Raw genomic sequence first — 19589 nt, forward strand, 5'->3', positions numbered from 1 at the left:
GAAGGATGACCATGATGTGTTCATTCATTCATAAATCCCTTCGTCCACTCAGTAATTTTTAAATCATAATTTTTAATGAGCTCCGCTGTGTCTTAGGCATAGATCTAAGCATTGGGAGACAGTGACAAAGCAAAGCTCCTCTTTTCATGGAGCTCACATCCTAGACTGTCAATAGGTTTTTAAAAAATACAAATTGAAGAACATTATTAATAACACAGTAACACCTTTGTATGCAAATGGGTGTGTGTACACCAGTGTGTGTGTGTGTGTGTGTGTGTGTGTGTGCCATTTCAGAGAGACTCTTCAGGGGATAGGACTGGAGAAACAGTGTGTAAGAAGGCTTGTTTTTAACCTTTATTTGTTTTTCTGTATTGTTCACTTGGACAATTGCTTCAGGCTCTGTTCTAGGCACTGGGACATACCAGTGAACAAAGTAGGCAGACATACCACCTTCTTGGAGATCAGATTCTAGCAAGAAAAGTCAGACACTCAACAATAAACATAATAAATTAGTACTATACAAAATATATTAGCAGGGGATAAGGACTATGGAAAAAATAAAACAGATTAAGGAAAATTGCACGTATGATGTACGGAGTGAGAAGCCCTGGGCTGCAATTTTAAATCGGGTGGGAAGGGTAGACTTCACTGGGGAAGTGACATGTGGTACAGCCAACAGGATTCCCTGATGCATCTGACGTGGGGTTTGGAAGATCAAGGATGCCTCTACGGCCTGAGCAACGGAAAAGAGGCCATCAGCTCAGTTCATGACTGTGGTGGGGACGGGTGGGGAGGGGAGCAGTGGAGTCAGGGGCTCAACTTAGAATCTGATGGACTTGACACGTCGCTTCAATACCCAAGTGAGGACACAGTAGGCAGTGAGGTTTGGGAACCTCAAGTTCAGGAGAGAGGTCTGCGCTGGAGATTACAATTCAGGAGTCATGAGTGCGGATATGCATAAGGGTGTGTATGTGTATATTTCAAACATGTGAAAGGGCCATTTTGGAAACTTGGTGCATCATTTTCTTTCCTACCACATTTAACTTTCACTGTCTCTGAACCCTGTGTCTAACACAAGCTATCAAGTGCTGACTGTGCCGCGGGCCCCCGCCTCTCATTCCTTCTGCCACGTTCCCCGTCCGGTTACCTCTCACCTGTCTCCCACAATTTCCCAAGGCATCCCACACTCTGCCACCAGATCAATGTGACTAAACACACCTGGAATCCTGCAGTGACTTCTCGAGGATCACCTGTCACCTGCTCAGTTAAAGGACCAAATGGTTAACCTGCTATCCCAATGTGATCCAAGCCCATCTTTCCAAAACAACAACTCACCAGTCCCCTCCACACACACCATGCTCTCTGCACCATTCCTGTGGGTTCAGTGCCTCGTACATACTGGTTCCCCCACCAGAAATACCTGCCCTCTGCATCCCTGCCTGTCTAGATCCTGCCCATTCTTCTAGGCACAATACAAAAGCTACCTACTGACCTCAGCTGACGGCCCCATCTGAAGAGAACCCTTCCCACCTCTAGACCCCCAGCTGTAGGACAAAGGGAAGATCATGGCATGGGCAACACTGCCCGAAGTGAGGGCAGCAGGAGGGGTACCAGCCCCAAGAGAAAGCCCGGCAATAAAGGGCTCTGCGGACAAACAAGTTCAGGGAACACTCCAGCCCTCCCCTTGAAATTTCCATTATACATTCACATACTGAATGCTCTCAAAAGAAAGTCCTACTTTTTTATATATAAAAAGTTATAAATATAAAGGTGTATATATATATATATATATATATACACACACACACACACATATATATATAAAACTATGTTTAACGGAGTTTTTATAAATGTATTTGATTTTGGAATCCTTTTATCCCAGAATTCTTACAACACTCCATGGAACTACTATTCCAAGGGTCTTAGAGCTAGACACCTGAACTCTAGTCCTGATCAAGCACCTGTCAGAGCTGGTTATCCTCAGGCCCAGGCCCAGAGAAGGCAATTGTGTACCCTTACACAGGTTACATGTCCCCAGATATCCCAGCATCTCTTGGGAGAACCATACATCCCAGGACTGGGTTAGCCCAGCAGGTTTTGGGACATGCCCACTGGTTCCTAAAGATTAGATGGCTTACTTCCCCCACAGTGACTTATGGTGGCATGGGTTATGCTAAATTACAGCCGTGTGACCTTTACTGGGTCACCTCTTTATGGGTCTTGGTTAACCCATCTCTTAAATGAGGGGGCTGGTCTGTCTGACAGTGTCCAATGTCCCATCCAACTGTGGTGAACTGACTCTCTGTGTCCTTCCTCGGCCCTCACCCACCTGCACACATAGCTTCTGTTCCCTGCTGTCCCTACAGGGGGGCCTCTTCCCATGTTAATTTTCATCTCTTTCACAGAAGAGAACCTTGAAAGTGGTAAGAACTCTATAAACACATGCTGTATAAATATTTAAAGATGACAGGCATTGCAGCCTCCAAAAACACCTCAAAATTAAGTCTTTGAAATGAAGGGAAATTCAATGAAAGCAAAGAAGTGAAGTGATCTGGTCAAAGCAGCAGGCACTACAGAGAAACGATCCTGTACCGTTTTCCAGCACTGAGATCAGCAAACGAGCACTGCTGAGAACCGCCAACGTCGGCCGTTTACTGTGTATGAGGCGCAGCACACCGCGGCTCGCACCCCAGAATCCTCCTGCCACCACTATTAGGCCAGTCCTATTATTATTCCCACTTTACAGATGAGAAAACTGACACACAGAGGGGTTAAGTTGCCTGAAGTCCCCCAGGTGGCAAGTGATGTCTTCCAGCGCCGGGAGTCTAGCCCAAAGCCCACCCCAACCAGCGTGCTACCTGCCTTTCCCCCCCGTTGCTGGCGTTTGCCCGGTGAGCATCCCAACAACTGCAGATTATTCCCCAGGTGGAAACCAAGGCGGAGGCCATAGAATGGTGTCTAAGCCACTTCAGGCATTCAGTAAATTTGTGTTAGACAAGTGTGGATTTCCCTGCATATAACATTTCCACTTATTGATGTAACAATGTGCTAGAAAAATTATTTGATATACTTCGTTCTTCCTCGATTTCCAAGAGAAGCAAACTCTGCATCGTATTAAAAACCACTCTCTGGTCCCCACATCTCTCCATTTTTGATGCCTCGGAGCCAAACGCTTTCCACTCTTTTTGTCTTATCATTGATTTTTCTTTTCTGTTTTAAAACATCCATGTGTCTAAATAATATTATCCTATGAACACTTCTTAGAACCATCAGTGTTAGAAACGTTTACACTTTCTGCAATGGAAGACATAAGCGTTTATCCGTCTCTTACATGACACGGCATCACCAAACCCATCACACACAACCAAACACACATTCATACTCACACTAATACAGTATCAAAAGTCCGTAGGTTGAAAACAGCTACTTTGTCTTGTTTATAATATTACTCATTGCTTACATTATGAAGACAACATAAATGCCATGTGCACTAGCCTCGTAATATTCAATTATCTTATCCTTTCTTGAGCAACTGAAAGATTGCTGCGTCCCACGCCTCTCCTTCCAGAACTCAACACTGATTCAGCAGTCCTGCCGACTACAGCAAACCTCTGAGACATCACTGACAGCCAACCTCTGAGAAAGGGCACAGGCGTGAAGAGGAGGCTGCGATTAGGGGACCGCAGAGCTGGAGAAGAAGAATTAAAGCCAATGATTCATTAAAAGGAAGAGGTGTATGGGGCAGCGGAGGGTGGAGGGGTGGGCACCATGGGGCAAGAAGCAAGCGACAGCCTGCACAACCCCGGGAAGGTTCGGGAAAGGAACATGAGAAGCCTGGGAGATGACAGGATGGACAGGGAGAGCCCGAGGGGTGGGAAGGAGAACAGGAAATAGTTTAGAGAGGCCAGAAAAATCAACGTTATTTGTAACTGTGTGCATTTGCAGCACTAGTCCAAAAGTTGTAGAAACATGTGCCTTGGGAACCCAGGAAGCAGAGTTTGGGACTGAGAAGCGGCACTCGCGTCCGGGTTGGGAAACCGGGTGGGACCTCACAGGCTCTCAGTAAACGTTTGTTCCAATCAAAGAGACAAGAGAGGAAGATGTGAGGGTCTCGCTCATGAGGGGAAAGACACCTAAGGGAGTAGGTTCTCAGTAAATACTTTTTATCTGTGTGCTGTGAGAAGCCTGGAGAGTTGCCAAAGATTTTCTGATGTAAATCCAAAGAGCCCTTCGCCTCCGATTTCAATTCTTGAAAATTCCCTGGGAGGCTGTGGCATCTCTCCCTGGGGACTTTTAAGAACACATTTTTAGAAGAGCCACTTGGAGGGGTACTGACATGATTTAAAACAGATGGATGAGGTGAGGAGATGGGACCGGATGACCCCGCAGACCTTCCCCTCTTCGGTCCTAATTTCCACGTCATCCCCTCAGAATCAGACGTTCCCACCCTGCTCTGCACGGCACAGAGGTGAATGGCACGGGCCAGCAGATACGGCCATCCACCCACTGAGGACAGCTGAGTGACTGGGAAACCTCCCAGAAGGGCCTGGCTGAATTATAGGCCATTCATTTCATGGAGAAATAAACCACAGAAAGCGTCTTTCAAACATGCCCACAGAAAGCAGGACAAAATGTCGAGATTATCTGCTCAGAACTGGCTTTAAAAGAGGCCAGGCAGCACTCATTTATTTTCAAGAAAATATATGATTAACCATAGTTAACTATGAATTCAGATGCTGTGCATTAGATCAGCTCCTCAAAGTTTGAGAGCATTTAATATTATATATCGCTGCCATTTGGGCTAAATTGTTTTTTTAATGTACACAATATTACAAATTTAATTTGAGCTGTTTGAATCAGTCTGTAAAAAAGATTTGATTATACCTGAGTGTTCTGGCCCCGGCTTTTCCGTATCTCAGTAATCTTGGCGGTAATTGGCTGATTACACGTCTCACACTCCATCTTTGCCTCAGTTTCCATGGTAATGGTACAGGAGCTATTATAGATGAGAACTTCATCTCTTTCCACTTTAGGGCTGAAACGAGAGGGGAGGTTAAATGGGGTATCATCAATCTTAATGAAATGCAATTATTTTTACTCTTATTAATCATTGCAAGCCATTAGCTTGTGGCAACTACAGGCCACCATTTGTCAAATTTTGCAAATTTCTGTAATTTTGTTTCCATTCTTTTATTGTTTATTTGTTTTCCCTTTATCTGCACACCCTGCCATGAAAATGCACGGGGTAAATATCTTTCACTGAGGCCTTTCTTTTATTCCAAATCTATCAGGAACATTAGCAAAGGCTTCTCCAAGCTCAACCAAACAAGCAACACACAGATGATACTTCCAGTCCCAAAAATGGAAGCATTTATTGGGGGAAAAAAAATTTTTTTTTTCTTTTCCCTCTTTCTGTTCTTACACTTTGTGTTGGGGGAGTGAATTGCCTGAATCCCACCCCACCCCCAGGGCAGATGGAGAAATTGGAAAAAGCCATACAACTGGCTAACTGGTCCCTAATTCCAACTGTGAAAAAATGAGCTCATTTAGGCTCGCAATTCCCTCTCCCCAGCTGATGGCAGTGAGGCTCTGGTGCTGGCAGTGGAACATTAACTTAGTAAGTTAATTAAACTTACTTAACAGCCCAGACTAAGGAGATTCGATATATGTGCCAGTTACACTACCAGCCCCCCGCTTTAAAAGTCCTCTTGCTTTAAGGAGAGAAGCCAGACTGGATTTAGAATGAAAAACAGCAGTGTAGCGTTACAGAAAGCCTGCAAACGTTGGTCCGGAGGAGATGAGAGCTGGAGTTGGCAGGGTAGAGCCCCCCAACAGGTGTGATACTTATGCAAGAATAATCCTGGCTTTAGGCATTGTTGCCACTACCTCAAAGATTATTCGTAATAATAATGCAGGATGTCTTATCCTTTTTTTTTTTTAACAGTTTCATATGTATGATTTCATTTCAGTCGGGAAAGTAAGTAGAAGCGTAAAAAGTGTAACCAAGAGAGATCAGGGGATCTGCGTAAAGCCAAACCCCAAAGCACAGGCAGCTCTGGGGTGAGAATCCAGGAGTCCAGACTCCTAGAGTTTGGAGATGCTGAACGAACGTCACCACGAAGATGGCAGATCCCGTGGGAGGACCAGGAAGGGTGGGGGAAAGGGCAAAAGGTCACCGCTGGAGAAACTATAAATCATGTCGAAACACAGCATCTTTTTTCAAATCAGCGACAAAATGGTTTCTCCCACATTGGCTAGAAATAATGAGCAGGGTTATAAATAAAGCTGCTGTTAAAAAAAAAAAAAAAGAAAAAGAAAAAAGAAATAATGAGCAGAGTAACTACCACATCTACTTAGCCTTCTCGTCTTCATGCTAAAGTATTCCCAGCTCCGTGTCCACCCAAGACACGACTTCCACACCCATTGTCTTCTAGACCGTCTGAAGATTGCCAGTATTTTAACACTGCACAGTTCAGAGTTAAGCACACATAGCTGGTTGGCCACTGGGGCCATGATCGCCCTTTATCTGAGCCCTCCACTCCATGGCACCTCATATGTGTTCATTTTGCAGCCCCAAGCTTAAATTAAGACAATAGTGAAAAAGTCTCGGAGCCTCAGTTACCTGAGGGTTTCACCATGCTGTTTTTTTTTTTTGTTTTTTTTTTTTTGACTGTTAGGTTTTTCATAGTTTACTTAGCAGCTCTGTCTTGTAGTTCTTTCCCACAGATCTAATATGCAGTTCTGTGAGTAAAGGAAACCACATAGTTATTCTGTGAGGCGTTTCCAACAATGTAGATCCACAGAAAAAGCCTGTTGGGACAGACCTCGACACCATGCTGTATTTGTTCAGCCCATTTTCTGAGAAGCGTTAGCAAGCGAGGTGAGGCTCAGACGCCGACCAGCTGGATGTCAGTCCCAAGCAGACATTTACTGTCTCTCTGACCCTGTAAAGACATGACTCCCTTGAGCTTTGGTTTCCTCATTTATAAAATGAACTCACTACCTGTTTTAAGGAGGTGTTGGGGAGACAGAGCAAAACGAAGCCCTCCAAAGGATCTGTGCAGAACCTGGCACACAGAGGTGTCCGATGAAGCCAGCTCTTCTCATAGTTTTGGGTGGTAGTAATGTTGCCTGGTATTACTGTTGAAATGTCAATGCGGGAATTTACATTCATGGTTGTTACAGGTCATCTCACTGATGTGGACCCATTGCTCAAACACATTTTTGAATCGGAGCCTGTGAATGCAGCTACAAATCCATTTAGCTGAGCCGTCTTCCAGCAGGTAGACGAAGCCACGGGATAAATGCAGCATTTGCTCCTGGAGTGTCGGTTACACTCAAAGATTCGGAAAGGGAAAGTGAAGTAATTGAACTTCGAAATTACAATGTAATGTTATATTTAGATAAATACGGAAATAACGGTGGACTCGAAAGCAAAACTCACATGGACTTTCCGAATAAAACACCTGACTTCCAACTTGATGCTGTATCAGGGCACTTGGGACTTTGCAGCTTTTGCTCCTGGGGGTGGAGGTGAGGGGTGGGGGACTTGCTGGAATAGTCTAAGAGGTGCTGCCTCTACTTTTCCATCATAAATCTCTAAAAAAGCCATCAGAAAGGAGATGAAGTTGGTCTCCCACCATCTTGTTCCGTGCGAATCATTTTCTGGGTGGCTACTTCCATATCTGAAGGTTCACGGACCATCTGATTAATCATTCCTTATAGAACTTCGTCAGGGATAACACACAGTTGTCTGCATTTCCAGGATTTCCCTTTTTGGCTTTGTAGGCAAGCGAAAGAATATTTGCAATTTTCCAGTCTCCTCTCTCTGTTGCCTGTTCCCCTTCAGGTTCATGGCCAGCAGTGGATCTTCACTAGTAGAAGCATTTTTTTTTTTATATTCCGTATACGAACAGTCTGAGTTAATGGACTTGAACTCAAGGGAAGGAGTCACCAACTTCCTTTACAGCCTTTCTTGGTCTTGCGCTTCCATGTCCTAAGAAACCTTCTTCTGCCCTTGCTAGGCTCTTCATCAGCAAAGGTTGGAGAAAAGGGGGCTAAGTCACCATACCCTCCTTTCCCCTGCCCGCAGCAACGCCCTCCAGTTTGGAGTGGATTGTCCCATTTCGCTCATGACTCCAGAGACACCATATATATCACCTGCCGTCTGAGGGTCGCTCCAGCTGACCAAGTCCCACACCAACTAAATAAAGCCTGTTCCTTCAGCAAGTCCTCCAATAGCTGGTCCCCCAGTAGAAGGCTCTGCTGATACCTGTCAGTGCTCGGCATTCCAGGCCGTTTCAGGAGGCCATCCCACCTGGAGAGACGGTCTGTCCCCCCAAGTTGCAGGGACATGACAGAAGCAGCAAATGTCGCAGTGGGGCCCCCGATCTTCCTGGGAAATACCAGTGACCGAGGCGTGGAAGAGTCGACCTCCTCTCCCACCTCTGTGAAGCTGAGCTGAGGCCTGGCCACCATGGCATCCCTGACTCTGCCTCCCAGTGTCCTGGCTCTCGCCAGGAGGTGTCTGCTTCCCAGAAAAAGAAGAAAGTGAAAAAAAAAAAAAAATCATGTTCTTCTTGCTCTGAAAAAGCTAAAACCTCTTTCTGCCAGCTTAGACTTTTTTTTTTTTACAAACTTCAGCTCATATTTCTTTTTAGTTTGGTCCCTGATTATCTCACTAGAAATTTTTTTCATTAAAAAGCCATCACCCAGATTAGCAGAGACCCCAGGATATCAAAAACTAGAGCAGCAGTCACAAAATGTCAAGGTTTCCTAATAATTACTGTGCATGTTTCCTTCCACAGTCATCCTACGCATTAAAGAGTGCAGCTGGCCAGACTTAACTATAAACATGTGTACAAAGAGAGACACACAGATACAGATGATACAGATGTGCACGCACACGTGTGTGTATGCAACTATTTATTTGAATGGAGGGAATACGGTAAAAATATTTGGTTCAAATGGTGGCAGAGAGAGTTCTAGAGCTATGTTTCTGGAGTCCCAATCCATTGCTCCTGCAGTTGGTCTGATCATATCCAAAAGTAAGCACTATATTAAAAAAAATAGATTAAAAATACAAATGTCCCCCGTATAGCACAGGGAACTATATTCAATATCTTGTAATAACCTTTAATGAAAAAGCATATGAAAATGAATATATGTGTGCCTAGTGCATGACTGGCCATTATGTCATACACCAGAACTTGACACATTGTAACTGACTATACCTCAATTAAAAATAAAAATAAACAAAAGTAAACAAATGATCTTGTATGCGCCTTCTAGGATGGGCAATAAAAATTCATGCATGCTGTCTCCCTCACTCAGCCAGAGATTGCTTCCTGTGTCTCTGAAATCTCCGTGGACCCGCACAGCCCAGCCCAGGCTCCTGTTGCTAATGCTGATGGTACAGCTTTGTGCTGAGTACATGGCGAGTCAAAGCCTTGGGTTCCAGTGCTGACACTGCCAAGGCTTTACAAAAGTATTTAATCCCAGTGGGAAGGGATAAATTGGGAATTCAAGATTTGCAGATACTAACTACTATATATAAAATAGATAAACAACAATATTCTTCTGTATAGCACACGCAATTATATTCGATATCTTATAGTAACCTATAATGAAAAAGAATATGAAAAGTAATATATGTATGATATGTATGACTAAAACATGATGGTGTACATCAGAAATTGACACAACATTGTAAACTGACTACATTTCAAGTAAAACAAAAAGGAAGACATTTAATCTGTTCTTAGAATAGAATCTAAACTCCTTGCTAAGGACCTCAAGGCCTTAATAACTCCCCATACTCATTGAGAGCAACTTTCCTTCCTTCTTTCTCTGCTCCTGCCCTTCTGGCCTCAGACAATTCATTCAACTTGATGGATGGATGGTGGATGGATGGATGGTGGATGGATGGATGGATGGTGGATGGGTAGATGGATGGATGGATGGTGGATGGATGGTGGATGGATGGATGGATGGATGGATGGTGGATGGATGGATGGTGGATGGATGGATGGTGGATGGATGGATGGATGGTGGATGGGTAGATGGATGGATGGATGGTGGGTGGATGGATGGTGGATGGATGGATGGTGGATGGATGGATGGATGGTGGATGGGTAGATGGATGGATGGTGGATGGATGGATGGATGGTGGATGGATGGATGGTGGATGGATGGTGGATGGATGGATGGGTGGATTGATGGGTGGATGGTAGGATGGATGGACAGATGGACAAAGTGGGCATATTTTTACCACGGATATAAATATCACTTTTGTCAAATGACATCAAGTCCATAGTGGTGGTGGCTGGCAGGGGGTCAGAGCATTTAATAGAAATGGGTCCCTTGCAAAGATCCTGGAAAGTAGTTCTCTGGGTTCACAAGTATAATCTTAAGAGGAACAAAGGTAAGCCATTCAGCACATGATTTTCCTAATGCCCCCTGTATAATTTTTAATGTGTTTTCTGGTTATTAAATTAGTATACGTTCACTGAAAAAATTACACACAAACTCAATAATGAAAACAAATATGATCAGTGCTTCAGCCCCTCCACCAGGGATGGGCACTATCAGAGTTTTAAAAATCATCCTTCCAGCCTTTTTCCCAACCACCTGTTACAGGTGTGTCCAAACGTGTGTTATAAACACCATTAGGATCACACTAATGCACGACTTCATGACCTGCACCTTTTACTCCTCAATGTATTGTAAATATCTCCCTCTTTGGTTAAAGACTCTACATCGAGTTCTCAAAGTTTTTCCATCTAGTGTCACTTGGATGCATTTCTATTACTAAACGCTTGTTTCTTTTCAACATTTTCTGTTATTATACCCAAAACTTCAAAGACTACAATTTTTCATAAATATCACGTATTTCTAAGTGCTTTCTTAAAATCCTGGAAGTGAAATTGCTGGATCACAGAGCAGGGAGGGTTGTAAGGTTATTGGTGTATATTGCCGATTGAGATCCATACATAAAGGGCATAACTTTTTTTTTTAATGGCAACACTATCAGTTACAATGTGTTAATTTCTGGTGTACAGCACAATGCCCCAGTCGTGCCTATACATACATATAAAGGGCGTAACTTTTAATGGGACCTGAGCTCGGTTGCCCTCAGCCACCCCCTGAAGTGAAGGGCACAGAACTCCAAAGGATAGTTTGGGGGCCGAGATAAAGTCGCTCAGTTCCGGGCAGCCACGAATGGCTGACATGTCCTTGGTCCCCAGCACTCGTGAGCTCTGAGATCTGGTCTCCCAGGAGCACAGCCTCCAGTCCCCCACGTCCTCTGAGACCCAAGCGGGGTTCTCCACGCTTTCCCAGCAAACAGTCACCAAGGAGGTCCCCTTTTCCTCTGACTGAACATAACATAACATTTGCTCAGGTGGCAAACTCACAGGAAACCCAGGCTGTCTCAGGACATCAGGAAGATGGACTGCCGTGAGAAGGGCTGGTTCTCACTGTCACTATGGGGAGTCGGTCTGGTTCTATTTTATTTCTTAATGGGAAAAATAGGCCTTCATTAAACAATCAGACGTAAGCACTCTATCTAGATAAGAAACAAAGCGGGACGCAGGGCGACGTTCAGCACTGAAATAACACACTTCACAGAAAAGGAACTAACTGCCTGTGGAAACACAGTCCATCCAGAGTGACCGACACGGCCACGCTTTTTTAAAAATATGTTTCAAAAAGAGGATTTTACCTGGAAAGTTGTGGTATTTATTTGTTTTTTTAAGTTCGAAAAAAACCCTTATAAGCTTATGGCTTCTAAATCCTTGATCTGCATTAATTCCGCCTGTGCATCCCCCCCCCGCTTCTTTTGAATAAACATTATACAATCTGCTAGATTTCTCTGTGACTTTTTTTCATACTTGTGAATCTGTTTGGAGAGAAAAGAAAAAGGAAAGGGGAAAAGAGCCTTCTGTTTTTCATAATGTCTAATCTTTTTCCCCATTGGCATTCACCAGATGTTGCTTTGGATCGGAAGATAAATATTAAAATCTAAGCAAGAACAAAGCGGGCTGTTTACTGGGCAGATTTTTCAGATGTTCCCTTGAACACTTGAAAAGGCAGGAGACGCTTTGATATGCAGGCTGGCTGGGCTCCACAATGGAACAGTCCTCAGTCCTCCAACCAGAGTGCCGGCCCCAGGGCCGGGTCCGAGGGCTCCATCAGTCCCCTGGCCATGCATTCGTTCATGGGGAAGTTCAGGGAGGGAGGGAACAGGGTTACCTGATCAAGAGGCCTGAGAACAATGGAAAGGCTGACTCTGTCCAAGGATCTTGTGCAAAGAAGCAATGGGTACTCTCTTCACAAACGTAGAAGTAAGGCCAGGACCCAGGCAGCCTCTCTGTTCCCACAGCGACGGTCAAATCACACTGCACATAGCTGGAGCTGGAGGCCTCGCAGGTCTCCTCCTCATGCCTCAGGCCACACAGGAAAGCCAAGGACACTGCAGGAAATGGTCACCGTTGGGTTAGGTAATAACCACAGAAAGAACCGAAGGCCTGACATTACATAAACAAAGTCCATGTGTTGTCCCTTGAACAACAGGAAAATAAAGTTATCATCTACTCTTCTTAAAAATGTATTATGATAAACAACAAGGTCCTACTGTTCAGCACAGGGAACTATATTCAATACATTGTAATGGCCTATAATGAAAAAGAATTTGAAAAGGAATATATATATGTGTGTAGGTGAATCACTGTGCTGGGCACCAGAAATTAACACAACATTGTAAATCAACTATACTTCAATCTTTAAAAATTTAAACATTTTTAAAATGCATTATGTATCCATAATACATACAAAAGAATATGTCATTTTTTATAAAATATGAACTATCAGACTAAGAAAAACTCACGGGAGCATATCAGCCAACATAAGTCCTAACACGGCCGTGACGCTCTCGCGCCTGTGTGCTCCTTGCCAGGTCCAGCCCCTTCCTCATTCGCAGAAGCAACCACTTGCCTTCTTTAAATTGTCTTCTCACGTGAGTCTGCATCCTAACTAGGAGGTTGCTGGGCTTTACTTCTTTTTGAACTTTATGAAATTGAAGACATGACATCATCTTCTTGGACCTTTTTTTTTTTTTTTGGTCAGTATGATGTTCCCTAGGTTTGCTCATGTTACCATACGTTCCTGTTGTTCCAACACTGTCACCGCGTTCGCCACCACATTCTGGGAAGGCGCTATGAGATGTACCTGTCCTTGTACCAATGGACAGCCGGGCATCTCCCAGGTTTTGCTACTACAAACACGTACAGAATTTTCTCCAGGGTGTACGCCTCCAAGAAAACCATTCACGGGACAGGTGCAAGTTCAACTTTACAAGGCGGTACCACACTGTCTGCAAAGGGGTTGTGTCATTTTACTTTCCTACCAGCTGCGTTGATGAGTTCCCAGGATGCCACATAGTTGCCAGCACTTGGGATTATCAGACTCCGAATTTTGGCCAGTCCGATAAGTATACAGTGGCATCTCTAGTGGCCTTAATTGCATTCTCATCATAACTTCTTAGGTTGAACAGTTTCTGATATGTTTCATCATAACCCATGTTTTCTCCTCTATGAAATTCCCATTTCTGCCATCTTCCCTTATTTCTGTTGGAAGGTTTGTCTTTATCTTATTGAATTGTGCTCTTTCTATATACTGGGTACTAATCCCACAGAGGTTATATGCTTACCAATCCCTTCTCTAGGTTTGTGACCAGACTGTTCATTCTCTTCATGGGATCTCTTGAGTAACAGAAGTTCTGGATTCTCACATAGTTATGACTATTCACACTTCATAAAGAAGAAAAGCAGTGTTGGGAAGCCCTCTGACCCTGAGGCCCTTTCCTTTCGGGTCACGAGAACACAACGTAAAAAGCACCAACAAGGCAAGCTGGCAATAATCTCTAATGGTTATTAGACTTCTGTAAACAAGCCTCTCCGTATGATGGTTTTGGAGCAGCTCTGCCTGCAAACTTTAATAAAAGAGAAAAGAAAAACTTTCTCTAGCCTTCCACCTCTGCAGCTAGCCTGTCCACGCAGGTATGCAACACGTGTTATCAAGGACCATGGACCTGAACCTGAGATGCTTGCCTGTATCACAGGGCTGTGTGAGGCAAGGGGTGAGGGAGCCGAGCCCATGGGGGATGGTTTACTGTTGTCCCATCACCACAAATGGTATGACTGTTGCTGTTCCAGTCCAGAGCACCGACGCATCGCAGGCTCTCTGTGACTGCGTTCTTAATGAATGACAGCAATTAAAATGGCTGGCAGACCCTCATATGAGTGGAGGAAACAGGAGAACTTTCCAGTTAGTAAGCCCTAGGGCAAATAAAAACAGGCTTAACATCTATAAAATAATGAACTCATTATGGATGAGTAGGTGGATGCAAATTGACAAGGTGCATTATGAAATGTACCCAGGGCTGGGGATCCGAATCCACGGATTTTACTCGAGGTTCTGCCATTAAATAGCTATGTGACCTTAATCACTTTAGCTTTTCATGCCTCGTGGAAAAGTTAAAGTTTCCATGAAGAAGTTCTGTGGTAAAATTCAAGATAAAAATGCAAGCAGCCAACAGATCAAAGATCTCGCTGATGTTAAACAAATACAGAGTATTCATTTCACAGACAAGATACATTCACAACCCATCACATGAGAAAGTAAAATTCTTCTTTTGTTAGAAGTACTATGGGGGGGGGGGGGGGATAAAAATAAATGTGACCAAAAGCAGCAAAAGGACTTTTTTAGTGCTCCACCTTTTTCATTTTTCTGGAAGTGGCATTGATTTACCATATTATATCAGTTTCAGGTGCGCAGCAAAGTGATTCCGTGTTTTTGCCGATGATACTCTAGAAGCTCAGAAGATAAATTCCAAAATGTTTACTTGGTGGAAAATTTCTGATTCAGTAGGTCCCAAGAATTTGCATTTCAATCAAACTCCCAGGTGCTGGCTGCTGTTGCGGCTCCAGTAATAATAATAATATTTTTTTCAATAAATCTCAATAACAATTCTCAACAATAATATCACTGAAAATCACTGTGTTAGAAGGACTGAAATTACTTGGTTTTCCCGAGGGCTGCCACCTGATTAAGGCTGAAAAGAGTAGAGCAGGGAGCATGAGCTAGGTAAAAGGATGGGTTTCTCTGAGAAGGGCAACAGGGAAACACTCGTAGGAGCTGCTGCTGTGAAAGCTCCCGCTGAAAAACCTGTTTAAAATATAACAGATTCTTAACTAAATCAGCTATATGCAATTCTATCTGAAAGGAGGGGAATTGTTAGTGGCTCTTAATAATTCCTGAGACACACTCCTTTGACCACTTGATGTCCATTATATACCTCGCTCCTAGAAAAAAAAAAAAATACGCAATCATATACTCAAAATATTTTACCCAACTTCAGGAGTTGATAGAACTCCCAAACCCATCCTAGGTCTCAAGTAAGAAACCAGTGGAGTTGGGTTTCACTGATTCTTCCCTATCTTTAGACACTGCATTTAAAAGTCTTTTTAAAGACATGTTTTTGAATGAAAGAGGAAAACAAGTCAAATTATCCATTTCCCGAGAGTCAATGAGCAGCCCTTGCACAATCAGTGACTGTTTGCTGACACCTAGTGGCAATCCTAAGAGTTACAGCTTCCCACTCAAGTTTCCCTCTTAAAAATCAAGAAATTTTGAGGGGTCTTTTTCTAAATTTAATCAAATCTCTTAAAACATGATAATGTATTTGATTCCTCTCCTATGAATTATAAAACTTCCAGTAACACAATATGCCTGACCCTGTAACTTCACTGATTTTTATTTTATACTTCTGGTTGAAACTAGATGTCTTGAAATGATACCTAGGGGTTTTAAAAAGTTGATTCATTTAAACAGTGTATATGTGAAAGCCTGAAAAAAAATATAGCAGTATTTGTTAAATATTAGGATCTAGAAATGTGGAGTCTTGGTTTTATGCTTCCACTATGTTCCAATTCCCTTCCTTATTCTTTTATCAGACATCAATTTTGCACGTACCCTAAGCCAGGACTGTTCTATGCACAGGAGGCAGAAGAGAATGAAATGGACATCTTAAACTTACATTTTCTACCATATCCTAAGTTTCCTATTGTTGAATTGTAAGTAGAATAGATCTCTCTTCTATAATGTTCTGCTTATATACATGATGATAATAGGAAACTCTAGTATTTTAAACAAGAATTGTTTCTCCTCTCCTCTCCTCTTCCTCCTCCTCCTCCTCCCCCTCCACCACCACCTTCTCCTGGTCTTAAGACAATCCAGTGTAAGCTGTCATCACAATAGTATTCTCCATCGTGGAATTTTGTCCAAGCTCAGATGAAGTGGTACTTTTATCACTGTGAATCATTCACCCACATTCAAGTTGCAGATGCATAAATTAGGAATATAATTTAAAGCATTACACAGAAAACATGTGTGCAAGTGGGTTTTTAAGTGCACAGGACAAGATCTGTGATTATCCAAACAAGATAATCACCTAGCTTAGCCGATCCTGCAGTGATAATGGCAATTTCATCCCTGAGACATTTTTTTCCTAAAGCTCAGTGGGTAATTATCATGTGTTGTCAGCCCCAAATCAAAATCAAATATCAAAGCTTTGTGCCTTCCATTCTAAACCCTCCACCCCACAAAGGCATGGCTTCCCCTGCCACAATTCACATGATGGCTACGAAGCTTAAAGCAAGGAGAGATGGCGTTTTACTGAGTAAGGGTTCAGGTATCACCTGGACATTACAGAATACGAGGATTATGTTAATGACGGCCCTTTTCCCTATAATAAGATTCAAGACCCACACACACTAAGTCAATGTTCAAGAGATCCCCAGCTTGATGATCCAGTCCCTTCACTAGAACCTCCAGTAGGCAGATGTTTCCAGCAGCCCCACCTCAGGAGACCAAGAGATTGTTTTCTCCATGATGACAGCCTCGGCTGTCACTGAAACTAGTATTCACAACGCAGAACTGCCTTCTCCATCATCACATGACCACAGTCAAGAACACAGGTGACATGTGCCAGTCTTTCAGATTCCACATAGAGGTGATATCATATATTTATCTTTCTCTGTCTGACTTACTTCACTTAGTATGATCATCTCTGTGTCCATCCATGTTGCTGCAAATGGCATTATTTCATCCTTTTTTATGGCTGAGTAGTATTCCAGTGTGTGTGTGTGTGTGTGTGTGTGTGTACCACAACTTCTGTATCCAATACTACTATATATAAAATATATAAAGAACAAAGTCCTACTGTTTAGAATAGGAACTACATTCAATATCTTGTAATAACTCATAATAATATAGAATATGAAAAAGAATACATGTATGTATAACTGAATCACTTTGCTCTACACCAGAAACTAACACAACATCGCAAATCAATTATATTTCAATTTTAAAAAAAAAAACCTAGGTGATAAATTTTTTGTTGTCATTAATAGGACAAAACCTATTATGAACCATTTTAATAGGTGGTCCCCAATTCTAACTACCATTTTAGATGGAGAATAGAGAATATTTTCCCCCCCGGGAACACACAGAAAAATTATGGGTCAATATAGCACTAATTACCAAAAAATGGAGTTAACCAAAGAATATCATTTTTGTATACACTCTAAAAAGACCAAATATGATAAAATAGATAAATAACAATGTCCTACTGCACAGCACAGGGAACTATATTCAATACCTTGTAATAACCTATAATGAAAAAGAATAGGAAAAGGAATATATATGTATGTCTGTAACTGAATGACTACACTGTGCAACAGAAATTAACACAACATTGTAAATCAACCCTACTTCAATTTTTTTTAAAAAAAAAAGTGAATACAGCACTTTTACTGACCATTCAGAGGCGGAACCAAGCAGCTGAAGGCAGACACGGTCGCGTTAGCCAAGACTTGGCAGGCAGCACCACACACGGCAGCTGAGATGTTCCCGGGAGAAAATCCTGCTCCGAACACATGCACGAGCCTTCCACCCAGGCAGCCTTTAAAGACAAAGTTACGAGTTCACGATCCTAGAGGCAAATCTCACTTTCTCTACTCAAAATCCAAGCCCCTGCTCTCCTGCCACCCATCGTTCTTTCTACACTCTCCACAGAGTCTGCACAGCTGGCTTTAGAGCCCTGCTTTCCTCAATTTCTTCTCCCTAAGCTCAGGTCTCCAAAGCCTGGAGCCCCAGTTCTGTCAAACCTCAGTCACCTTCAACAACCTATAAAAAAAAAGCAATAATGTTTATGTAGAAAAGTAGTGCTTATTTATAGCTCTTAAACTCTTTATACAGAGGAGTATAAAATGAAAGGAAAACTTCCCTAACGATCTATTTCACTCCCCAGAAGTAGCCACATGTAGAGTTCCTTGTGAATCCCTCCAAAATCTTCTAAGCATATAGATTTTTTGAAATCATTCTCTATAGATTATTCTACAATTTGTTTTTTTAATTAGAAGCATAGCATAAACATTTTTCCAGGTCTGTATCTCGAGATCTAGCTCATCATTTTAATAGCTACTGAGGATTCCATTCTATGATTATGCCATAATTTATTTAGCAATTTTCCTGTTGATTGAGACTTCCAGAATTTCGATAGTTAATGATGCTGCAATGAACTATACACTCGTGTAACTGTTGCAAATTCTCAGTAGTGGAATTGCTGGGTCAAAAGAAAATTAAATTTTTAGTTTTGATAGATATCGCCAAATCTCTCTCCAAGATAATGTTGCAACAGTTAACGCTCCCACCTGCAGGGCAGGAAGTGTATCTGTCTGATGTGTAAGATCATGCCAATTCTTAACAGACATGTTTTGCTTCAGTCTGAGAACCAGCAAAGGAAAACATCAGCTGGACTCTCAGACGTGCGGAAACCTCTAGTCCACACTGAGACAGGGCCCCAGCTTCCACTGCCTTCATGGCAACTCTGGGTGGTACGTACCCAGCCACCAGACAAACCGTCTGCTCTCTCATCATAAAAATCATGGATTCTTAGAGAGTAGAAAGGTGACCCAGGGGCCATCCAGCCCAAAATGCTTTATCCCATAACAAAGCTGAGGTTTAAAAAAGTTACCCACCAAGGACAGTGACAGACTCAGGACCAAACCCCGATCCCCAGAGCATCCCACCCACTGAAGCTGGACACATTCGTTCCAAGAAAAGGCTTCATTCATACTTCATCAATCTAAGACCCTGTTCCCATAATTTCCTCTAAATTTTCTGCAGCACAATCACATGGGAGCTATCTCAAGTGCAGTAAGACATGAAGGGAAAGAAACCCAAACCATCCTTGGAAGAAAAGGCAAGGCAAGTTTCCACATATCCAAAAGGAGAAAAAGTTCAACCAATGCCGTCGTACTATGCAATTGGCCTATTACTGGTGCAATATGAATTCATCTGTGAAACATTACAAAATGATAACAATTAATCATATTTAATAAGTCGGAAGTACTTCACATTGGCATACAGGCCTGAAAATAGATGAAGGCATTTCTGTTCCACTTAAATGATCAAATTATGAGCTCCTACAAACGGTATTATTTGATTTAAAACACAAATTAAAGTGG

The 19589-nt window shown here is 42.7% G+C and overlaps 1 protein-coding gene and 1 non-coding gene across 10 annotated transcripts in view; both read right to left on the reverse strand.

Moving 5' to 3' along the window:
• Nucleotides 1-19589, reverse strand: part of PKHD1 (PKHD1 ciliary IPT domain containing fibrocystin/polyductin) — a 368837-nt gene that overhangs the window by 291820 nt on the left and 57428 nt on the right. For all 9 annotated transcript variants that reach the window (XM_032463248.1, XM_032463247.1, XM_032463246.1 and 6 more), the window contains 3 exons: nucleotides 17879-18022; nucleotides 12253-12472; nucleotides 4885-5035 (listed from right to left, as the gene is read on the reverse strand). In XM_032463248.1, coding sequence (XP_032319139.1) covers nucleotides 4885-5035; nucleotides 12253-12472; nucleotides 17879-18022 — 515 coding nt within the window. The remainder of the gene's footprint in view (nucleotides 1-4884; nucleotides 5036-12252; nucleotides 12473-17878; nucleotides 18023-19589) is intronic.
• LOC116658420 lies at nucleotides 6701-6830 on the reverse strand. Its single transcript, XR_004313799.1, has one exon. It is a non-coding gene; the product is annotated as a small nucleolar RNA SNORA18 (small nucleolar RNA).

The sequence above is a fragment of the Camelus ferus genome, chromosome 20 (assembly GCF_009834535.1).
Source record: "Camelus ferus isolate YT-003-E chromosome 20, BCGSAC_Cfer_1.0, whole genome shotgun sequence".
Taxonomy (NCBI): domain Eukaryota; kingdom Metazoa; phylum Chordata; class Mammalia; order Artiodactyla; family Camelidae; genus Camelus; species Camelus ferus.